Raw genomic sequence first — 24,994 nt, 5'->3', positions numbered from 1 at the left:
CAATCTCTGTATGTAGCGCAATTCATTCATTCATAATTGAAGGCCTCATTGATGCATTTACTGAATATATAGGCTGTTACTCGGAGCCATGAGCTGCTATAGCTGTTTATAACAAGTCAAAAGCTTCTCACTATGTGACAATGACAATGGAGGAGAAGTCAGAGGGGGTGCTTACTTGTCCCTAAGGTCCATCCAGACAAGGGAATGTATACCGCCCTATGGGAGAAGCTGACACCAATGTCCTCTGGTACATGGACGGCCCTGTCACAATAGTGATACATACAGTACTGTGAAGTACAACTGCGGTCGTTGACACAATGCCTACATCCCAAATGGCACCCTATTCCCTACATAGTGCACTACTATGGGCCCTGGTTAAAAATGTGTGCACTATGTAGGGAATAAGGTGCTATTTGGGATGCATGTGTTACCACATAATCAGGCCTCAACAATACAAGCCATTAGCGGTTGGTCAGTACAATGGAGTGGCTATTGGCATATCGTGTGACGAGGACAGGTACGTTAAATGGCTTATCTTGGCAGTTCACAGCTACGTGGTTTCGCTGGTCCTCTATAACCTCCTCAGGTTATAGGAGCGTGGCTCTAGCAACGCCAGGGCCGTAGGTTCGATTCCCACTGGGTCACATATACAACAAATGTTTGCGCTCACTGTAAGTCCTTCTGGAAAGAAGAGCTAAATGATATTACACCTACTCGTCTCATGTCTTTGGCCCTTGTAATCCGCACTGCATTGAGGTTGACAGTGTGATAAGACTTTCAATTCTTTAAGGAGAGAAATGACCATGCAGCAATGTTGAAATGGGATGTCTGGGCTAGAAACCGAGTCAACTGTGCACCACAAGACTGTGTTATCCCGCTGAGCTAAAGCCTAGGCATTAGCTCTGAGCGCTTATGCAAGTCTTCAAGTCTCAGGCAAGGTTACTTGTCACGTGAACATGGTTCACAGAACCAGCCCTTTAACACCTTCAGTGTTAGGTGAATACTAGGATTCCAGGGTAAATTTATCCACAGACAGATGGGTTGGAACCGGTTCAGGAAACAAAACAGAAAACCGGAAAATAACTACATTTTTCTAGGACCAGAATCTGAACCAAGAAAGAAAGTGAATCTATACCGTTCCGGAACAGAACCGTTATTTTAAAAGCATGGGAACCGGTTAATAACATTCTGGTGAACATATTCTCAGAAGCTTATTCTGATGTCTGCCTGCTAGCTGAAAATCTTTACCAGTGTTCGTGCGTGTGTAGGCTACCTGCCCCTCTCCCTTCCGAAGCATAGGCTACTGCAGCCTACTGATGTTACAAGTGTGATTCAGAAATACGGGAGAAAGATTTTTATTAGAGAAGAATGGATTCACTTTTTCAATGCTAATTAAGGACACTATAGTCGTCACGTTTCAAATTGGATTTATTAACTACAAAAAGGTAAGATGTGTTGTATTTTAATTCTGGTGCCGATCTGCACCAGTGGTGAAAAGTACTTAAGTAAAAATACTTTTACTTTTACTTCACTACATTCTTAAAGAAAATGGTGTACTTTTACTGCATACATTTTACCTGACACCCAAAAGTACTCGTTACATTTTCAAACGCTTATCAGGACAGACAAATTCAAACACTTATCCCTACTGGCTATCCGTAAATACATTTTAAAAAACAAGAAAATTGTGGTTTGCTTAATATAAGGAATGTGAAATGATTTATACTTATACTTTTGATACTTAAGTATATTTAAAACCAAATACTTTTAGACTTTTACTCAAGTAGCATTTTACTGGGTGACTTTCATTTTTACTTGAGTCATTTTCTATTAAGGTATAGTAGCTGTGTAAGCTAGCTAGCTAGCTCTGGTCCAACATCAAACCAACCATGGGAAGTTCAAAGACATTCAAAGTTCCTTCATGGAAGCCACTCCTCCATAGGTATAATTCTGTGGGCCTAATTCAGATCATGCCCAGCGCTTCAAGACAAGCCTCCTCCTCCACAGTCTCATGCTCTCTCCCCACCCACAAAATGTCAACCGCATCACACGCCCTACATTTGTCCGTCCAATGCATGTAAACAATATAATATATAATAATATATAATACAATATAGCAAGCTGCTCTATCTGCACTGATTGGTGAAGTAATTTAATGCCGAGCTAAACGTACAAAATTGATTTCAGAGGTTTAAATATGAGGCTGTCTCCAATTTCAGATGTTTAAAAGGAACAGAAAGGAACAATATTAACCATTAACTTTTTTGGGGTTCGAACCGGATCAGAACTTTATTTAGCTGGACGTAAGAGAGGAACGGAAGCAAAATTATTATGGTTATTTTCAGAACGGAAAATAATTTTAGTTCCAACCCCTGCTGAAAACCCAGATACCGTAATTGATCCAAGCACAAGAAGAAAAAAAACAATAGGTTAATTGTTTTAATCACATGGAAGGAGTCAACGCATCTCGCCTTGGGGTGGAACTGGCTTTCTTTCTATCCTGCTGAGAAACAAATACCCATTTGATAAAAGTTTGTCTCTGTAATTACACTTTGAGCATCGTGATACTTTATAATTTCCAACAAATCTGTTGCCCAAAATAAGAAGAGGCACATCAGATACGATTTTTGCTTTAGGTTTTTTCCTTCATATTTTGGCTTGTATTCCTCTCTTGCTCTTTTCCTCTGGCACACAAAGACAACAGTGATGTTTCATCACCTCGTGTCATCCTTTGCTGGTTTCTGCATATATGTCATGCTGTTTTCCTTCCTTCCATCCCTCTCTCACTCTGTTTCTCTCCCCTTCTTTCTCTCTCTTTTTCTACCTCGCTGCTCTTCTTCATCCTCTCTCTCTCCCTCTCTCTCTACCTTTCCTTCTCTCTCTACCTCACTCTCTCCATCTTTCTACCTCTCTCCACCTCTCTCTCTCTTACTTATGTGAGTTCTGATTGTAATAAATGTAACTGCCAAGCTAATAATAACAAGGAAACGCAGAGGCAGCGTTCAGATAAAGCTTGAAGGGGACCAAGTGTTCACAGTAGATATTAAAGAAGAACATTAAAGTGCCTATGTGTCTATCATCCACTATGGGTTTGTCCCAAAATGGCACCCTATTCTCTATAAAGTCCCTATGGGCGCTGGTTCACTAGAGAATAGGGTGCCATTTGGGACTTACATAGTGAATCAGTTAATCACTCTGAAGACTGGGGTGAGTGGAGAGTCTCTTGTTCACGTTCATCTATGACACAGTTAAAGTCGGAAGTTTACATACACTTAGGTTGGAGTCATTAAAACTTGTTTTTCAACCACTCGTTTTTCAACCACACACAAATGTCTTGTTAACAAACTATAGTTTTGGCAAGTCGGTTAGGACATTTACTTTGTGCATGACACAAGTACATTTTCCAACAATTGTTTACAGACAGATTATTTCAATTATAATTCACTGTACCACAATTCCAGTGGGTCAGAAGTTTACATACACTAAGTTGACTGTGCCTTTAAACACTGGAAAATTCCAGAAAATGATGTCATGCTTTAGAAGCTTCTGATAGGCTAATTGACATAATTTGAGTCAATTGGAGGTGTACCTGTGGATGTATTTCAAGGCCTACCTTCAAACTCAGTGCCTCTTTGCTTGCCATCATTGGAAAATCAAAAAAAATCAGCCAAGACATTAGAAAAAAAATTGTAGACCTCCACAAGTCTGGTTTATCCTTGGGAGCAATTTCCAAATGCCTGAAGGTACCATGTTCATCTGTACAAACAATAGTACGCAAGTATAAACATCATGGGACCACGCAGCCGTCATACCGCTCAGGAAGGAGACACGTTCTGTCTCCTAGAGATGAACGTACATTGGTACGAAAAGTGCAAATCATTCCCAGAACAACAGCAAAGGACCTTGTAAAGATACTGGAGGAAACAGGTACAAAAGTATCTATATCCAGTATCTATATCGACATAACCTGAAAGGCTGCTCAGCAAGGAAGAAGCTACTGCTCCAAAACCGCCATAAAAAAGCCAGACTACGGTTTGCAACTGCACATGGGGACAAAGACCATACTTTTTGGAGAAATGTCCTCTGGGCTGATGAAACAAAAATAGAACTGTTTGGCCATAATGACCATCGTTATGTTTGGAGTGGGGTGGCAGAATCATGTTGTGGGGCGTGCTTTGCTGCAGGAGGGACTGGTGCACTTCACAAAATAGATGGCATCATGAGGCGGGAAAATTATGTGGATATATTGAAGGAACATCTCAAGACATCAGTCAGGATGTTAAAGCTTGGTCACAAATGGTTATTCCAAATGGACAATGACTTTAAGGATCTGGGTGTAGCTGGTGCAGAAGAGTCAGGCACAGGACAGCAGAGATGAGTAACACAAGGAACTTTACTAAAAATATCAAAATACATGAAGTAACACCAGGCCCACAAACATCGGACTGAACTTACAATAAACAAACACGCACAAAAACCATGGGGGAAACAGAGGGTAAATAATGAACATGTAATTGGGGAATTGAAATCAGGTGTGTAAAACAAGGACAAAACAAATGGAAAATCAAAAGTGGATTGGCGATGGCTAGAAGGCCGGTGACGTCGACCACCGAACGCCGCCCGAACAAGGAGAGGGACCGACTTCGGCGGAAGTCGTGACAATGACCCCAAGCATACTTCCAAAGTTGTGGCAAAATGGCTTAAGGACAACAAAGTCAAGGTATTAGAGTGGCCATCACAAAGCCCTGACCTCAATCCCATGGAAAATTTGTGGGCAGAACTGAAAAGGCGTGTGCGGGCAAGAAGGCCTACAAACCTGACTCAGTTACACCAGCTCTGTCAGGAAGAATGGGCCAAAATTCACCCAACTTATTCCGACATTTCACATTCTTAAAATTACGTGGTGATCCTAACTGACCTAAGACAGGGAATTTTTACTTGGATTAAATGTCAGGAGTTGTGAAAAACTGAGTTTAAATGTATTTGGCTAAGGTGTATGTAAACGTCTAACTTCAACTGTACATCTGTTCACTAGTTCCAAAGTTAATGTAGTAATGATTCCTGAGTTTAACCAGAAGGCCAAATGTGTTATGCGATGTATGACATTTTCTGGTTGTAAATTGGTTTTCTGGTCGTAGATTTCACAGGTCAATTTTTTTGGTCTCTAGAAATATGTCGAAAGAACGTCCTTTCGCAATCCGCATATAAAACCTGACCACGATGTCACAAACATAAGTGGATCATGCCCAAGCTCTTTTGGGGAAACAGACAGGCGCACCGGAGGGGAGAGCTGCCCAGTAACGCCTTGATCACACATACAGTGTCATTGCATTTTGACACACCAGAAGCACATTAATTTCCAATGGAACCCTGTGTTTGCCTCGCAGCATTGTGTGTGTCAGAGGCAGCTGCAGTGTGTTCAGTGTGGTGCATGCGTTGCATTTATCAAACGTATGTATCAAATCGTATGTGTAGACGGCTTGACATAAATGATAGCAGAACACACTCATTCAAATGCACACATCTGCACATACACAGGCGCACACACACAGGTAAATAGTGCCATACATGCACTCAAACATATTTAGTTGACCTTGCTGTTGTGATTGTTGTTGTCCTTGGTGTCTTTGTTGGTTTTTGAATAGTTTATTTCTGGTTTTCCTTTGTCTTTCTCTTTTTTCTCTTTTGTTAATTTTGTTGGTTGTTGGGGCATTGGGTGGGGGGGGGCTCTTGGGAGTGGGGGAATTTATTTTTTTTGTTAAATTTTTTTTTACATTTTTTTTTTTTTAAATTAAAATTATTTATAAAAAAATTCTCGGGGGGGGGCTGTGGGGAGGGTCTCGGATGGTTGAGAGGCAGCTCTTGGGGAACTGTGGGTGGGATCTTGGAAGGGCTGGCAGTTGGGAGCTTGGGCTGGTAGCTGATGGATCGCTGGTTCAGGTCCCCGTTTTTTGACCCTGTGGGAGATCTGTTGACCCTGGTTACTTCTGTGTGTCGCTCTGGATGGGAGTCTGTTAGATGACTAATGTTATGTAGTTGTTGAGCGGCTTCACTGCAAGTATATTGTATGTTTTCAATACAATTTTTTTTTTACATTTAAAGAACCTTTAATGTTGAATTTTCATGATGATGCTGCATACCATTTTGCGCAATGGCACTGTAAGTGTAATTGAGGCGTAACACGGAACCCAAACCGGCTGCGCGCGTGCGCCATCGTGAATAAATGTATTTTGTCACCCTACACCAAACGCGATCACGACACGCAGGTTAGAATATCAAAACAAACTCTGAACCAATGACATTAATTTGGGGACAGGTCGAAAAGCTTTAAACATGTATGGCAATTTAGCTAGTTAGCTTGCACTTGCTAGCTAATTTGTCCTAATTAGCTAGTTTGCGGTTGCTAGCTAATTTGTCCTAGGATTTAAACACTGAGCTGTTATTTTACCTGAAATGCCCAAGGTCCTCTACTCCGACAATTAATCCACACATAAAACGGTCAACTGAATCATTTCTAGTCATCTGTCTTCCTTCCAGGATTTTTCTTCTCTTGACTTTATATTGCGATTGGCAACTTTCATAAATTAGGTGCATTACCGCCACTGACCTTGTTCGTCTTCAGTCACCCACGTGGGTATAACCAATAAGGAGATGGCACGTGGGTACCTGCTTCTACAAACCAATGAGGAGATGGGAGAGGCAGGACTTGCAGCGCGATCTGCGTCAGAAATAAAAGTGATTTCTATTTTAGCCCTTGGCAATGCAGATGCTCGTTGGTGCGCGTAGTGTGAGTGCAATAATTGAATAACATAGATTTCTAAATATATTTAGCAACGCTCGCGCACGCAACGCGAGCGGTGTGGTCAGCCTTTAAGTGTGTGTACGTGGGTGTGTGTGTGCATGTTCACAACATCTCTTATACTCTAACCCGGCATATACTACTGTATGCATATGTTGTGCACGGTTTCCCACGGACGAGCATTAGGTTATACTTGATTGAGCCCGCCAATTTGCGTCATCCCCAGTGCACATCAAGCAGAAAGAGGTTTGTACTGTATAGTATTGTAAACGATTAAATGCAGCCCTGAAATGAGGGAGAAAAAGCAGGATTAAGAAAATGAAGGAATGAAGAGGTGGGGGATAAAGAAGAGGAAGGAAGAGGTGGGGGATAAAGAAGAGGAAGGAAGAGGTGGGGGATAAAGAAGAGGAAGGAAGAGGTTGGGGATAAAGAAGAGGTGGGGGATAAAGAAAAGGAAGGAAGAGGTGGGGGAAAAAGAAGAGGAAGGAAGAGGTGGGGGAAAAAGAAGAGGAAGGAAGAGGTGGGGATAAAGAAGAGGAAGGAAGAGGTGGGGGAAAAAGAAGAGGAAGGAAGGAAGGAAGGAAGGAAGGAAGGAAGGAAGAGGTGGGGATAAAGAAGAGGAAGGAAGAGGTGGGGGGAAAAGAAGAGGAAGGAAGAGGTGGGGGAAAAAGAAGGGGAAGGAAGGAAGGAATGAAGGAAGGACGGAAGAGGTGGGGATAAAGAAGAGGAAGGAAGAGGTGGGGGGAAAAGAAGAGGAAGGAAGGAAGGAAGGAAGGAAGGAAGGAAGGAAGGAAGGAAGGAAGGAAGGAAGAGGTGGGGATAAAGAAGGGGAAGGAATGAAATAAGGAAGGAAGGAAGGAAGGGAAGGAGGGGAAGGAAGGAAGGAAGGAAGGAAGGAAGGAAGGAAGGAAGGAAGGAAGGAAGGAAGGAAGGAAGGACGGAAGAGGTGGGGATAAAGAAGAGGAAGGAAGAAGTGGGGGAAAAAGAAGAGGAAGGAAGGAAGGAAGGAAGGAAGGAAGGAAGGAAGGAAGGAAGGAAGGAAGAGGTGGGGATAAAGAAGGGGAAGGAATGAAATAAGGAAGGAAGGAAGGAAGGAAGGAAGGAAGGAAGGAAGGAAGGAGATAAAAGGAAAAAAAAGGAAGGAAGAGGTGGGGGATAAAGAAGGGGAAGGAAGAGGTGGGGGATAAAGATGAGGATGGAAGATGTGGAGGATAAAGATGAGGAAGGAAGAGGTGGGGGATAAAGATGAGGAAGAAAGAGGTGGGGATAAAGAAGAGGAAAGAAGAGGTGGGGGGAAAAGATGAGGATGGAAGATGTGGGGGATAAAGATGAGGAAGGAAGAGGTGCGGGATAAAGATGAGGAAGGAAGAGGTGGGGGATAAAGAAGAGGAAGGAAGAGGTGGGGAATAAAGAAGGGGAAGGAAGGAAGAGGTGGGGATTAAGATGAGGAAGGAAGAGGTGGGGAATAAAGAAGGGGAAGGAAGGAAGAGGTGGGGATTAAGATGAGGAAGGAAGAGGTGGGGATTAAGATGAGGAAGGAAGAGGTGGGGATTAAGATGAGGAAGGAAGAGGTGGGGGATAAAGATGAGGAAGGAAGATGTGGGGGATAAAGATGAGGAAGGAAGAGGTGGGGATTAAGATGAGGAAGGAAGAGGTGGGGGATAAAGATGAGGAAGGAAGATGTGGGGGATAAAGATGAGGAAGGAAGATGTGGGGGATGGGCACAGGGGCTTTTAAGGTACTTTTGAAAGTATTGAAGAGAGAGAGAAAGAGAGACATAGCAACCCATTGGGCACACACTGCTTGAATCAACATTGTTTCCACGCCATTTCAGTTCAAATATGCTGAACAAACAAGAAATAGACGTTGAATTGACATCTGTGCCGTGGGAATGGAATAGGCAAAAAAAGAGGGACCCAGAAAATGTCTATATTTTCATCTTCAATGAACAAATTCAACAGATTAAATGTCTCTGTATCCCTCCCTCTCTATTAGTCTCTCTCTACCTCTCTTTCCCCCCACTCGGTCCATCCCCATGGGAGTTAGCACAATAGAGGATAACAGCAGACTTATAACCAAACCACACAATCCAAACCTTTCATTAGGTTTGCTCACTGCTCCAGGGTGGCTTGACAGACACATGCACCTGACGGCACTCCAATAGAATTCACATTGGCCAATTTACAGATCACCAGAAAAGACCACAGTGTCACAGAGAAGAGTACTGTTGGCGTAACTCATGAAAGGTACAAACACACACAGCTGTTCTTGTCTATTAATGTTCTGTATTATGTCATGTTTCATGTTTTGGTTGGACCCCAGGAAGTGTAGCTGCTGCTTTCGTGACAGCTAATGGGGATCCTAATAAAATACAAAATACACACACACACGCAAGCCTACTTGAAGAGGTATTGACGACTTCCACTTTTTTTGTTATTGCCCTAGTTGACTGGTGGTGATCTTAAGACTGATTTTACAGCCGATGTTAAGTGGGTTATAATGAGAACTAAGGAGAACGTTGCTTAGCCAGGCCTTGCTATCTAATCCACTTCTTCCCAACACATTATTCATTTATGCAGCTTGGACACACACACACACACACACACACACACACACAGCGAAGCCACCAACACACACACACACAGCGAGGCCACCAACACACACACACACACACACACACACACACACACACACACACACACACACACACACACACACACACACATACACTCAGGTAAGCCACCAACACACATACACACAGCGAAGGCACCCCAAGGTCATGCAACCCCGCGGCCACTCTCACCTGAGTCAACCGAGTTTACCCACCATCCTGATAACGGTCCTGATAACGTGCCCTATCCCTATGCCACAGCTTGACTCCTAGTGTGGTCAGCAGGAGCATGACGTCAACAGGAGCATGCAGCTTTTTTGGCCAGTGTTCACATGTAAGAGTTGACAAAGATGTTGATCGCAATGTGACTTCCTGGATATCGTTTTGATGCCTTGAGGTGTTGTTTTAAACATGTTCTTATACTGAAAGAATGGTACCAATTCCCTTGATAGGAAAGTTGTGCTTTGTGTAGTGTAGCGAGGCAAACTCTTTGGTAAAATAATGGTTCTCGGCTGATGGTTTTGTAGAAACTCTGACAGACATGATGAAAAGTTTGAGCATATCAACCAAGGCTAGACATATCCAACTGAGACAGTTATGCAACTAAAGGAGACAGGAACTGTGTCTACAGAGAGATTGCGGAAGCAGATTACTGGTATTCACCTTGCAAGATTGAGTGATGTCTCATGTATACAATACAGTCTATACGACCAACGTGTCTACGATGTCTCTGTAGAAATGTGAACAGGGGTTTCAAGGACATAGTTAATGATAGCTTCTCCCCTGCAGCCAGAGGAGAAAGCGAGCAAGCACAGTGTTTGAGTAACAATATGTCAGATGTAGCAGCGTTCACAGTGGTGGGGCATTTCAAACATATCAGCCAGCCGCTGTTCAATTTCACATAGAGTAGCAGTGGACACCTGGCGCGTGACACTCCACCCCACATTCAAATCACCTATAGCTGCACTGATCCAACAGAAAAAGCCAACAGAAAAAGCGAAGTCAAAATGGGGTCCCGGCAAGTCTTACAGAAGAAAGAGCGGAACTGTTGCTGCTTTGTTTGAGCGCTTTTGGGATTTATATTAAAGGTCGACCGATTCATTGCCAATTAATTAGGGCCGATTTCAAGTTTTCATAACAATCGGTAATCAGCATTTTTGGACGCCGATTATGGCCAATTACATTGCACTCCAGACTGCGTGTGTCACGCCCTGACCGTAGAGATCCTTTTGTTCTCTATGTTTGTTTGGTCAGGGTGTGACTCGGGTGGGAAATTCTATGTTTTGTATTTCTTTGGGTTTGGCCGAGTGTTGTTCCCAATCAGAGGCTATCGTTGTCTCTGATTGGGAATCATACTTAGGTAGCCGTTTTTCCCACCTATGTTGTGGGATCTTGTCCTTGTATTGTTGCTGTTGAGCCCTACAAGGCTGTATTCTCTCTTTCTTGTTTTTTGGGTTATCATTAAAGAATATGATTAACCTACCCCACGCTGCATCTTGGTCCACTTCTTCAGACGAGCATTACAGCGTGGCAGGCTGACCACCTGTTACGCGAGTGCAGCAAGGAGGCAAGGTAAGTTGCTAGCTAGCATTAAAACGTATCTTATAAAAAACAATCAATCTTAACATAATCACTTGTTAACTACACATGGTTAATGATATTACTAGTTTAACTAGCTTGTCCTGCGTTGCAAATAATCAATGCAGTGATTTATCATCGAATCACAGCCTACTTCGCCAAACGGGTGCTGATTTAACAAGCGCATTCACGAAAAAAAAGCACTGTCGTTGCAACAATGTACCTAACCATAAACATCTATGCCTTTCTTAAAATCAATACACAAGTATATTTTTTTAAACCTACATATTCAGTTAAAAGAAATTCATGGTAACAGGCAATATTAACTAAGGAAATTGTGTCACTTCCCTTGCGTTCTGTCAGGGTATGTGCAGCAGTTTGGGCCACCTGGCTCGTTGCGAACTGTGAAGACCATTTATTCCTAACAAAGACCGTAATTAATTTGCCAGAATTGTACATAATTATGACATAACATTGAAGGTTGTGCAATGTAAAAGCAGTTTTTGTTTTTTTTACACAATTTATTGTCCAAGCAGCAGTCTACACAGCAAGGGCCTTTAATGGGTATTGAGTGCTATGGTCGGGCAGTACCCAGATTTTCATAACTCATACCGTTCCTGTACCATACCGGGTTAATCCTTTTCTTTTGGGGGGGGGGGGGGGGGGGGGGGGGCGCACAAAGCTACTTTAGGCAGCAGGGATGTTGATCCAGGAGGAGATTGATTGTCTCTGCTGTAACCAAGAAACGTGATCTTGCAAGCTAGCCACTTATCTAGCAACCAAATGCATAGCTGAAGCCCTGAGCTGGAGATAATTTATTTCTCCCTTTTTTTACGCTGTTGAAAATCATACCGCTGGTATTTCAAAATACCACGGTATAGGGTATATACGGTCGGGTGCCCAAGCCTATTGAGCGTGTCTCTCGAAAACAGGTGGTGTTGACGTCTTTATGGAACAGCATGACAGCTCACTTTGATATTGTTTCGACTACGCAATAGAAGTTGACTACTGCAACTGGATTTAACAAATCGACCCGGTGCCAAAATGTACTCATTCCAAACCTTGTGAACTAAATACAACACACTACATTCTGGTAATACTTTGCAAATGAACATGAACAGCAAAATTAACATTGCACTTCACAAGACAGATTTAGAATGGGACTCTCCTTCTGTCTGGTACACTCCAATGACAGATATTGAGCAGCAGATTGTCAGAGAGGTGGACAAAAGCTTTGTTCACAACACCCATGTATTTTCCTGTCACTCAAACATGCTAGGCTGTCCATTGACCATCCAGATGATTAGGAAATACCAGACCTGTGTCAAATAGGAATAAATTCATGAATTTGTATGTCTGATGTTGTGACTATATTAGGTTTCTCTTTTTGTTGTGGAATCTCTTTGAACGCAGTGCAATTTCTGTATATAATAGACACTTCTGTGAAAACACACAATAAAATACTAACTAATAAAAATATTTGAATACTTTCTTATACTTTAGAGTTGCTGTTGTTTAGGTGTGTCTGGCACAATGGAATAGTCCCAAAAGTACAAACCTCAATCTTGCTAATCGAAATATTGTAATACTTTCTTATACTTTAGAGTTGCTGTTGGTTAGGTGTGACTAGTACAATGGAATAGTCCCAAAAGTACAAACCTCAATCTTGTTTGATCCAGAGTTTAATTGGGATATAAAATGGTTTCCCTCTAGATTAAAATCAAACAGGACCCTGGGAGGAATCACTGCAATTAAAATATATCAATTTCCCTCCAAAATGAGGATTTGTCTTTTGTTTTTCCCTGAGCTCTCTAATTTGACGCCACTGCGCTGTGTGCCAATTTTACCTTAAAGAGGTTTAACAACAAAGCCAGTGGGATATTTAGGGGCCATAAACGCTTGTCGTAAATGGAGACATACGCAAAGCACTTAATGCCGTATTATATGCTTAGAAATCATGTATTACGCTTGGAGCTACAGCAACAGACTCTGGAGGGGCAGTGGGGTTTGGATTCTATGATGATCCAAAATAACATTAATGAAATGAAAACAAACTTTGGGGACATCCGGTAGCAAATCTAGTCATGCTTTGAGCTAAAGAACTTCATTGGGACTTGAAGATTGGATCTGAAGTTTACCGTAACACCATTGAAACTTGTAATGTGCATACATGAAAAGATTGATAGTACACAAATGGCTTGTAGACCTGATATAGCTTTTACACCAGACTCTATAATCGGACTCTGTGATATAGACATACTGTACATTTGGAAAGTATTCAGATCCATTGACTTTTTCCACATTTGGTTACGTTGCAGCCGTATTCTAAAATGGAGGAAATTGTTTTTTCTTCCTCGTCAATCTACACATACAGTACCAGTCAAAAGTTTGGACAAATCAAAGTTTATTGGTCACGTGCACCGAATACAACAGCTTACTTACAGGCTCTAACCAACAGTGCAAAAAAGGTATTAGGTGAACAATAGGTAAGTAAAGAAATAAAAACAACAGTAAAAAAGACAGTGAAAAATAACAGTAGAGAGGCTATATACAGTAACGAGGCTATAATAGTAGCGAGGCTACATAGTCGGGCTGATTGAGGTAGTAGCTACATGTAGGTATGGTTAGCGTAAAAAAGGGGTTGGCAGGTGGTGGGTGGCGGAACATAATGCAGAGAGCCCGTTTAGCCAATGTGCGGGGGCACTGGTTGGTTGGGCCAATTGAGGTACTATGTACATGAATGTATAGTTAAAGTGACTATGCATATGTGATAAACAGAGAGTAGCAGCAGTGTAAAAGAAGGGTTGGGGGGTAGCCATTTCAACTGGGTAGCCAGACATAGTCCAGGTAGCCATTTGACTACCTGTTCAGGAGTCTTATGGCTTGGAGTTAAACACTGTTGAGAAGCCTTTTTGTCCTAGACTTAGCACTCCAGTACCGCTTGCCATGTGGTAGTAGAGAGAACAGTCTATGACTGGGGTGGCTGGGGTCTTTGACAATTTTTAGGGTAATCCTCTGACACTGCCTGGTGTAGAGGTCCTGAATGGCAGGCAGCTTAGCCCCAGTGATGTACTGGGCCGTATGCACTACCCTTTGTAGTGCCTTGCGGTCGGAGGCCGAGCAATTGCCATACCAGGCAGTGATGCAACCAGTCAGGATGCTCTCGATGTTGCAGCTGTAGAACCTTTTGAGGATCTGAGGACCCATGCCAAATAATTTTAGTTTCCTGAGGGGGAATAGGCATTGTCGTTCCCTCTTCAAGACTGTCTTGGTGTGTTTGGACCATTCTAGTTCGTTGGTGATGTGGACACAAACAAACTTAAAGCTCTCAACCTGCTCCACTACAGCCCAGTCGATGAGAATGGGGGCATGCTCGGTCCTCCTTTTCCTGTACTCCACAATCATCTCCTTAGTCTTGGCTACGTTGAGGGATAGGTTGTTATTCTGGCACCACCCAGCCAGGTCTCTGACCTCCTCCCGATAGGCTGTCTTGTTGTTGTAGGTGATCAGGCCTACCACTGTTGTGTCGTCAGCAAACTTAATGATTGTGTTGGAGTTGTGCCTGGCCATGCAGTCGTGGGTGAACAGGGAGTACAGGAGGGGACTGAGCACGCACCCCTGAGGGGCCCCCGTGTTGAGGATCAGCGTGGCAGATGTGTTGCTACCTACCCTCACCATCTGGGGGGGGGCCCATCAGGAAGTCCAGGATCCAGTTGTAGAGGGAGGTGTTTAGTCCCAGGATCCTTAGCTTAATGATAAGCTTTGAGGGTACTATGGTGTTGAACGCTGAGCTGTAGTCAATGAATGGCATTCTCAGGTAGGTGTTCCTTTTGTCCAGGTGGGAAAGGGCAGTGTGGCGTGCAATAGAGATTGCATCATCTGTGGATCTGTTTGGGCGGTATGCAAATTGGAGTGGGTCTAGGGTTTCTGGGACAATGGTGTTGATGTGAGCCATCACCAGCCTTTCAAAGTACTTCATGGCTATGGACATGAGTGCTACGGGTCTGTAGTCATTTAGGCAGGTTGCCTTTGTGTTCTTGGGCACAGCGACTATGGTGGTCTGCTTGAAATATGTTGGTATTACAGACTCAATCAGGGACATGTTGAAAATGTCAGTGAAGATACCTGCCAGTTGGTCAACAGACGCCCGGAACTTCCGGGTTAGAGTCCCACACCTTGAAAGCGGCAGGTCTACCCTTTAGCTCAGTGTGAATGTTGCCTGTAAATGGCTACCCGGTTGAAAGAATACCAAGAGTGTGCAAAGCTGGCCTCCCGGGTGGCGCAGTGGTCTAAGGCACTACATCGCAGTGCTAGCTGTGCCACCAGAGATGCTGGGTTCGGGCCCAGGCTCTGTCGCAGCCGGCCGCGACCGAGAGGCCCATGGGGCGGCGCACAATTGGCCCAGCACCGTACGGGTTAGGGAGGGTTTGGCTGGGAAGGATATCCTTGTCTCATCGTAAACTAGCGACTCGTGTGTCGGGCCGGGCGCAGTGCACGCTGACCAGATCACCAGGTGTACAGTGTTTCCTCCAACACATTGGTGTGGATGGCTTCCGGGTTGGATGTGCATTGTGTCAAGAAGCAGTGCGGCTAGGTTGTGTTTCGGAGGACGCATGGCTCTCGACCTACACCTCTCCCGAGTCCGTGCGGGAGTTGCAGCGATGAGACAAGACTGTAACTACTACCAATTGGGGAGGAAAAAGGGGTTAAAAAAAGTGTGCAAAGCTGTCATTAAAGGCAAAGGGTGGCCTTGATTTGTTTAACACTTTTTGGGTTACTACATGATTCCATATGTGTTATTTCATAGTTTTGATGTCTTCACTATTATTATACAATGTAGAAAATAGTAAAAATAAATACAGTGCCTTGCAAAAGTATTCGGCCCCCTTGAACTTTGCGACCTTTTGCCACATTTCAGGCTTCAAACATAAAGATATAAAACTGTATTCTTTTGTGAAGAATCAACAACAAGTGGGACACAATCATGAAGTGGAACGACATTTATTGGATATTTCAAACTTTTTTAACAAATCAAAAACTGAAAAATTGGGCGTGCAAAATTATTCAGCCCCTTTACTTTCAGTGCAGCAAACTCTCTCCAGAAGTTCAGTGAGGATCTCTGAATGATCCAATGTTGACCTAAATGACTAATGATGATAAATACAATCCACCTGTGTGTAATCAAGTCTCCGTATAAATGCATCTGCACTGTGATAGTCTCAGAGGTCCGTCAAAAGCGAAGAGAGCATCATGAAGAACAAGGAACACACCAGGCAGGTCCGAGATACTGTTGTGAAGAAGTTTAAGGCCGGATTTGGATACAAAAAGATTTCCCAAGCTTTAAACATCCCAAGGAGCACTGTGCAAGCGATAATATTGAAATGGAAGGAGTATCAGACCACTGCAAATCCACCAAGACCTGGCCGTCCCTCTAAACTTTCAGCTCATACAAGGAGAAGACTGATCAGAGATGCAGCCAAGAGGCCCATGATCACTCTGGATGAACTGCAGAGATCTACAGCTGAGGTGGGAGACTCTGTCCATAGGACAACAATCAGTCGTATATTGCACAAATCTGGCCTTTATGGAAGAGTGGCAAGAAGAAAGCCATTTCTTAAAGATATCCATAAAAAGTGTCGTTTAAAGTTTGCCACAAGCCACCTGGGAGACACACCAAACATGTGGAAGAAGGTGCTCTGGTCAGATGAAACCAAAATTGAATTTTTGGCAACAATGCAAAACGTTATGTTTGGCGTAAAAGCAACACAGCTGAACACACCATCCCCACTGTCAAACATGGTGGTGGCAGCATCATGGTTTGGGCCTGCTTTTCTTCAGCAGGGACAGGGAAGATGGTTAAAATTGATGGGAAGATGGATGGAGCCAAATACAGGACCATTCTGGAAGAAAACCTGATGGAGTCTGCAAAAGACCTGAGACTGGGACGGAGATTTGTCTTCCAACAAGACAATGATCCAAAACATAAAGCAAAATCTACAATGGAATGGTTCAAAAATAAACATATCCAGGTGTTAGAATGGCCAAGTCAAAGTCCAGACCTGAATCCAATCGAGAATCTGTGGAAAGAACTGAAAACTGCTGTTCACAAATGCTCTCCATCCAACCTCACTGAGCTCGAGCTGTTTTGCAAGGAGGAATGGGAAAAAATGTCAGTCTCTCGATGTGCAAAACTGATAGAGACATACCCCAAGCGACTTACAGCTGTAATCGCAGCAAAAGGTGGTGCTACAAAGTATTAACTTAAGGGGGCTGAATAATTTTGCACGCCCAATTTTTCAGTTTTTGATTTGTTAAAAAAGTTTGAAATATCCAATAAATGTCGTTCCACTTCATGATTGTGTCCCACTTGTTTTTGATTCTTCACAAAAAAATACAGTTTTATATCTTTATGTTTGAAGCCTGAAATGTGGCAAAAGGTCGCAAAGTTCAAGGGGGCCGAATACTTTTGCAAGGCACTGTAACAAATTTGGAATGAGTAGGTATGATCAAACTTTTGACTGGTACTGTAATACCCCATCATGACAAAGCAAAACAGGTTTTTAGAAATATTACCAAATTTCTTGAAACAAAATGGAAATATCACATTTACATTAGTAATCAGACCGTTTACTCAGTACTTTGTTGAAGTACCTTTGGCTGAGATTTCAGCCTTGAGTCTTCTTGGGTATGACGCTACAAGTTTGGCACACCTGTATTTGGGGAGTTTCTCTCATTCTTCTCTGCAGATCCTCTCAAGCTCTGTCAGGCCATAGTGAAGGAAGTGTTCTCATGATGTCACATTCTGACCTTTATTTCCTTTGTTTTTGTATTTAGTTAGTATGGTCAGGGCGTGAGTTGGGTGGGCAGTCTATGTTTGATTTTCTATGATTTGGGGATTTCTATGTTTCGGCCTAGTATGGTTCTCAATCAGAGGCAGGTGTCATTAGTTGTCTCTGATTGAGAATCATACTTAGGTAGCCTGGGTTGCACTGTTTGTTTGTGGGTGATTGTCTATGTTGATGGCTTGTTTCAGCGCAGCTCGCATTAGCTTCACGGTTGTTATTTTGTTTACTGGTTTTGTATAGTTTTCAGTGTTCAGTACTTTCTTTATTAAAGATTTACCATGGACACTTACCACGCTGCATATTGGTCCTCTGATCCTTTTCGCCTCTCCTCCTCAGATGAAGAGGAGGACGACCGTGACACATGAGGGTAAACACAGAATACTTTCCATTCCACATCAGAGACAGAAAAACACAATCTGAGGATATTATACTATTTTTTTGCATGCACAAATCATTTCAAAGTAACTTTATATGAAGTTATGTGGTTATGATTGTTGCCCTTGTGAGGTAACTAAGGGATCTGGGAGTGAGGTCTAATGTATTTACAGCCAGGAAAGCCATGATGCATAACCCACAAGACATGCCACCAGAGGTCTCTTCACAATCCCCAAGTCCAGAACAGGTGCACAGTACTACATAGAGACATGACTACATTGAACTCTATTCCACATCAGATACAAGCAGTAGAATCAGATTTTGAAAAACAGGTACAAATACCAGTGGTGTAAAGTACTTAAGTTAAAATACTTTAAAGTACTACTTAAGTCATTTTTGGGGGTATCTGTACTTTACTATTTATATTTTTGACAACTTTTACTTCACTACATTTCTAAAGAAAATAATGTACTCTTTACTCCATACATTTTCCCTGACACCCAAAAGTACTCGTTACATTTTGAATGCTAAGCAGGAAAAGGGTCCAATTCACACATTATCAAGAGAACATCCCTGGTCATCTCTACTGCCTCTAATCTGGCGGTCTCACTAAACACAAAAGCTTTCTTTGTAAATTACATCTGAGTGTTGGAGTGTGCCCCTTGCTTATTGTACATTTTTTCAAAAACAAGAAAATGGTGCCATCTGATTTGCATAATATAAGGAATTTGAAGTGAATTTGACTTTTGATACTTAAGTATAATTAAAACCAAATACTTTTACTCAAGTAGCATTTTATTGGCCGACTTTTACTTGAGTCATTTTCTAATAAGATATCTTTACTTTAAATTTGTAAAAATGTGGAGCGGCGCTTCACATCTATTTTCAGGTCTCTCCAGAGATGTTGTATTGGGTTCAAGTATGAGCTCTGGCCGGGCCACTTATGGATTTTCAGAGACTTGTCCCGAAGCCACTCCTGCGTTGTCTTGGCTGTGTGCTTAGTGTTGTTGTCCTGTTGGAAGGTGAACATTCACCCCAGTCTGAGGTCCTGAGCGCTCTGGAGCAGGTTTTCCATCAAGGATCTCTCTGTACTTTGCTCCGTTCATCTTTCCCTTGATCCTGACTAGTTTCCCAGTCCCTGCCACGGAAAAACATCCCCAAAGCATGATGCTGACACTACCATGCTTCACCATATGGATGGTGCCAAGTTTCCTCCAGACGTGACACTTGGCATTCAGGCCAAGGAGTTCAATCTTGGTTTCATCAGACCATCTTGTTTCTCGTGGTCTGAGTCTCTTTAAGGGCCTTTTGGCAAACTCCAAGCTGGCTGTCATGTGCCTTTTAATGAGGACTGGCTTCCGTCTGGCCACTCTACCATAAAGGCCTGTTTGGTGGAGTGCTGCAGAGATGGTTATCCTTCTGGAAGGTTCCCCGATCTCCACAGAGAAAGTCTGGAGCTCTGTCAGAGTAACCATCGGGTTCTTGGTCACCTACCTGACCAAGAACCTTCTCCCCCGATTGCTCAGTTTGGCCGGGCGGCAAGCTCTAGGAAGAGTCTTGGTGGTTCCAAACCTTCCATTTAGGAATGGGGACCTGCAAAAATGTTTTGGTACCCTTCCCCAGATATTGTGCCTCAACACAATCCTGTCTCGGAGCTCTACGGACAATTCCTTCAAACTCATGGCTTGGATTTTGCTCTGACATGCAAGGTCAAATGTGACCTTTATATAGACAGGTGTGTGCCTTTCCAAACCATGTCCAATCAATTGAATTTACCACAGGTGTACTCCAATCAAGTTGTAAACACATCTTAAGGAAGATCAACCGCAACAGGATGTACCTACCTGAGCTCAATTCCGAGTTTAATAGTAAAGAATCTGAATACTTAGCTAAATAAGGTATTTCTGTTTTTTATTTATTCAAACAATTGCAAAAAATTATAAAAACCTATTTTCACTTTGTCATTATGGGTAATTGTGTGTAGATTAATGAGGACATGTTTGTTTTCATCCATGTTAGAATTAGGCTGTAATGTAACAAAATGTTGAAAAAGTCAAGGGATCTGAAAATATTCCCGAATGCACTTTACATGTATGTCATGTCTTCAAGTTCTCTGTTGCCAAGATCTACTGTCTGTTACAACCTGAATGATGAACTGAATTGAATGACTTGCCCTCAATCATACACAACATGAGAAGTAAACACTGTTGTTGTGCCTGGTGTACTACAAACACACACACAAGCGTGTGCGTGCATGTAGCGTCTATACAAAACTTTGGCACACAAACAACATTCTGCTTCTGAAAGGATGGAAAACAATGCAACATCGCTGGGTTGAGAGAGAGTGCTTCAGATCAGAGTTCAATGTGCAGTCACACACACACACACACTCTCCTGCGGCACAGCCATTCTGTTCGCTGGCAGAGGGGCAGGCCACATGGGCAGATAGACCTAGAAAGTACAAAAGAAAAGTTTCTGTGTCAATCAATATGGCCGCCATGAGGTATACGATTTGCCAATGCAGGGTTTCTCCTTTTCTTTGGCTTGAATAGAAGGACAGGCACCATCTTTGGGAACTGGGCTGAGAAATTGCAAACGCTCCTGAAAGGCATGAACCTAAGGATACAGGGAAACCGGGTGGCTGGCCTGCTTAAAGGGATGTTAGTACTCACCAAATGCTGTTGTGGAAACAGTGTTAAGAGAGAGAAATCATTTTTTTCACGTGCCTCACATGCTGGGGGATTTGAACTTGCAACCTTTCGGTTACTAGTCCAATGCTCTAACCACTAGGCTACCCTGACTGGCACAAATCCATTTGGCTTAATTCACAAAACAAATCCTCTGCGTTTTACATTATTTCTAGGCTGTGATAAACAAACGCAACTAATAACATGAAACATCAAAGAAAATAAAACTAATTTGGGGGGTAAAAAAATTGTGATTTAGCTCGATACACATTCCAGTAAACGATAAAGCACTCAAATCTATCTACAATGTGGGCTCGTCTAGAATTCCAATCTGTCATTGAATGGCCAGAGCGGCACCGAAGCGCAAAGCATGTCCATTTGGTATTTGGAGAACACACCCGTCTGTAATAATGTAGGACAAAATTGATATTTTCTCAACAGCCTAACTTCTATCTGGCGCACATTTTATCTGTAGCTTATCAAATCACGATGTACTTCGTTTTTATGATGTGCATATTATTGCGTTTTCTCACACAATAATGCCATAGGTTCTTATCACAGGGTTACAGCAGTACAGTACTTCGGAATATAATCATCCAAACAATACGTTAAATAATCACGCCACAGTACAATACTATAACGAATTTAAGATATCCACACTACACAACATACAACATTATCCCATAAACAGCATTATGCTACATTATATAATATCTGGTGTTAATGGGCTGGTCGAGACACAGCAGCCCCACTCCGATCCCAATTCATAAAACCGAAGTGCGCACGTGACGCATGTTCCGTCACCTAAATCCAAATGTTCCATTGAAAAATAAAACGGATAGTACAAGACGTTCTCATTCAACTTCCAAGTTTAGTTACATGCTATTGATAGGATGTGAAACGCAATCCCCAGCTAAGCATGCCGAGGCTGTGGCGCAAATGTTTCCTAAAATACACTGCTGTCCATTCTGTAGTTTCTCTTGAGTGGCTTCGGGCGACGCGTGTCAATCAATCCCCGCGAGTCTATTTTTCATTCTTGGAAGAGCCTCATTCGTTGACACTCTCTAGTTATTATTTCGTCTTTGCTCGCTCGGAGTTTAAACAGAGAAGTGTTTAGTTAGACATGGTTATTCGGTCTGGTCAGAGCAGCTTGCGCGTCCATACACGGTTATAATAAGAGGGCGATAATCTAACTTTCATGACATGCCGATTTAGGCATCCTTGACTAGCCTATATAAAAACCTACCGGTATATAACATACATTGTTTGGGGTATAACATCATAAGGTACATCATAAGGTATCAAGGTTACCATCAGGCTACCAACATTGACACGGAATCCTCTATAACGCTCGGGTAGCTACCTCCAAATGGCAACGGGACATTACTTTCACCGTAGCTTTAAACCCAAGCTAAATTAATTGGGATAGACCAATGCGCTTTATTGATTTTCATCGATGTATGTAATACGCCTATCACAATTTCTGAATCCGAAATAAGCCTACTTTTCTTGTTCATTTCGACAATTGCGCGCGAAGTGTACACAGATTTACCCAAACGCAGGTCTATTGTTGTCATATTTCGGACTCAAATGTATCAAAACAACAATGTTGTGTCAATTACAACACTTTGAAACTTGTTTATAAACACAATACAATACTTTGGCTCCTCCGACCTCATGCACAATATTACTCACCTGCATTCCTTAGCTTCTTATTCCGGTAGACAGAGAATATCACCAAAAGGTTGCCCAAAATATCAACCACGATAGTGAATATGAGGAAGCACCCCAAAGTTGTAGTAACCCACGGAGGGCGATTCAGCACTTCCTCGTACGGGTCCAGCGACGACCTGTTCAGATAAGACCCATTGATAATCATTGTATATTTTGTAACTTTTCCAATTAGCGAAGTAAACGTGCCGCCCGTCCCATAAAATGTAGTCTACATTTTGGATACAGGGATGCCGTGGTATTCTCCCGTGACTTTCCTCCTCTCCATATTGCCCGTTTATAGCTCCCGTAGACAACCTTCTGTTTATCCTTCTAGTCACAATGCTCGCGTGTCAGAGTCTAGACGTACATGGCTATATGTGTACGCATCACATTGTTGGTATGTGACATTCAGAGGCAACTCCAAACCTTCCCATGTTAACATTGTGTTATTACAGTGAGCCTGTCTTGGGTGGTGACGGGTAAGTGGTAGCCTAATGCTGCCTCTCAGCGCCCGAAAGAGGGAAAAACAGTGGACGGCACGCGGCGGCACTCCTTTTTTTTCCCGGGTGTGTTTTGAAGCCTGGCTGCGAGCTCTCCTCGCAATTATTGCTTTGCTTTGCTTCCAGCGACTCGTTCATTTATTCATGCGTTCGTTGATCATTATTTCTGAGGAATAGTTCATATTTTATCCATTCCCACATCGATGTATTCACACTTAAAGAAGCAGATAGCATGCACCTTTTATAACATGTCGATATAAGGATGTTGACTAGCCTATGGCATTATTAAAATGATCCTAATGATTATGCTTAATATCAATTATTGGAATTGATTCCAATTACTATGATAGAGAAAGTATTATTTATTCAAATAACATATGTACAATTGTTATGGAGAGACAGAAAGATTTAGACAGATGTACGGATGTAAATCCAGATGACATGTTAGATCACAATATATAGGTCAGGATGAGAGAATATAATGGCATGTGCATGCATCTCTCTCTCTCTCTCTCTCTCTCTCTCTCTCTCTCTCTCTCTCTCTCTCTCTCTCTCTCTGTGTGTGTGTGTTGCAAAGCAGAATCCACATGATTAGTACCACAGAATATCAAGATAAACTACAAACTCTGACATAGAAACATGAATTGCATCTCAAATGGCACCCCATGCACTAGTTCTGCTCAAGGCTCATTGGGATCTGATCAAAGGTAGTGCACTATATAGTAATGTGCAGACTTATAGAGACAGGTTGAGGAGACTGCTTGTAGCTGAGCTGGGGGAATATAGTGGAACTGACTCGAAACGGCTACGGTTATGTTTATTTTACCAAAGGAAACTGCGCCCCTGCGACCTATAAGTACATTTATGATCGCTTTATTCTGCACAAATGCCCACACACACGCACGTACAAGCACACACACACACACACACACGCTGTTGAGGGGTTGTCACCCAAACCTCCTCTGCCATGCGAACGCAACTTTAATGTGGAGACATCCCACTAATATGTCTGCTGTGAGTATGGCAGTTCATTAAAAAGGTTGTGTGGGCTATGTTCTCTCTCTCTCTCTCTCTCTCTCTAATTCTCTCTCCCCTTCTGTCTTTCATTCACTCTCTTTCCCTCCAGCTCTCCCTCTCCCCATTATCCTTCTGTGTGTGTGTGTGTGTGTGTGTGTGTGTGTGTGTGTGTGTGTGTGTGTGTGTGTGTGTGTGTGTGTGTGTGTGTGTGTGTGTGTGTGTGTGTGTGTGTGTCAGTGACAGAGTCCAGATGCCGTGAGCCAGACCACCGACTCAAAATAGTCTGTCTCACAGTAGAAGGTAGGTCCATCTGTTCAAATTACCTTTATAATCAACCCAGAACATCAGCAGTTTGTGTGTTGGATTAACGTTGGGCTAATTCCAAATCCTAGGCTCTAGGCTTGGTTATTGTCAGCATATTTATCCTTTAATACAAGTAAATTAGGATCCCAATTATCAGACTGATTACCGCTGCACTATCATTCTGGAAGAGATACCATTGAAGCTGTTTTGCCCGAGTGGTGTTGCAGAAAAACCCATTTTAAAAGTAATTGGATCATATTCAACCAGTCAGAAAACAGATGCCACAGCGCCGCATTTTGCAGAAGTAAAACCAGCACTTGTCGTCTTTGCAGAGAAAGGCACATCGAGTACCAAGACATAAACCAACTAGGTCTCACAGTCTCACGTCAGAATTAGACGTTCGTCCAACTTTCTCAAACATCAACTTTCGAAGTATATTATTGTAGTGTTTAAGGTTAAGTTTAGGCATTAGCTTAGAGTTTTTAAGGTTAGGGTTTAAGTTGAGGCGTTATCCCCAAAATCTTAAAGTTAGGCATTAACTCAGCATGGTTAAGGTAAGGGTTGAG

The 24,994-nt window shown here is 42.6% G+C and overlaps 1 protein-coding gene across 1 annotated transcript in view; it reads right to left on the bottom strand.

The window, feature by feature from the left end:
* Positions 1-23,139, bottom strand: part of LOC110497458 (melatonin receptor type 1A-A) — a 57,563-nt gene extending 34,424 nt beyond the window's left edge. Inside the window, exon 1 of the mRNA XM_021573568.2 lies at positions 22,591-23,139. Within this exon, the coding sequence (XP_021429243.1) occupies positions 22,591-22,774 (184 nt within the window). The 5' untranslated portion in view covers positions 22,775-23,139. The remainder of the gene's footprint in view (positions 1-22,590) is intronic.
* Between the last annotated feature and the right edge of the window lie 1,855 nt (positions 23,140-24,994).

Source organism: Oncorhynchus mykiss, chromosome 19 (genome assembly GCF_013265735.2).
Source record: "Oncorhynchus mykiss isolate Arlee chromosome 19, USDA_OmykA_1.1, whole genome shotgun sequence".
NCBI lineage: Eukaryota > Metazoa > Chordata > Actinopteri > Salmoniformes > Salmonidae > Oncorhynchus > Oncorhynchus mykiss.
The sequence above is the reverse complement of the archived record's forward strand: the minus strand, read 5'-3'. Positions and strand labels throughout refer to the sequence as shown.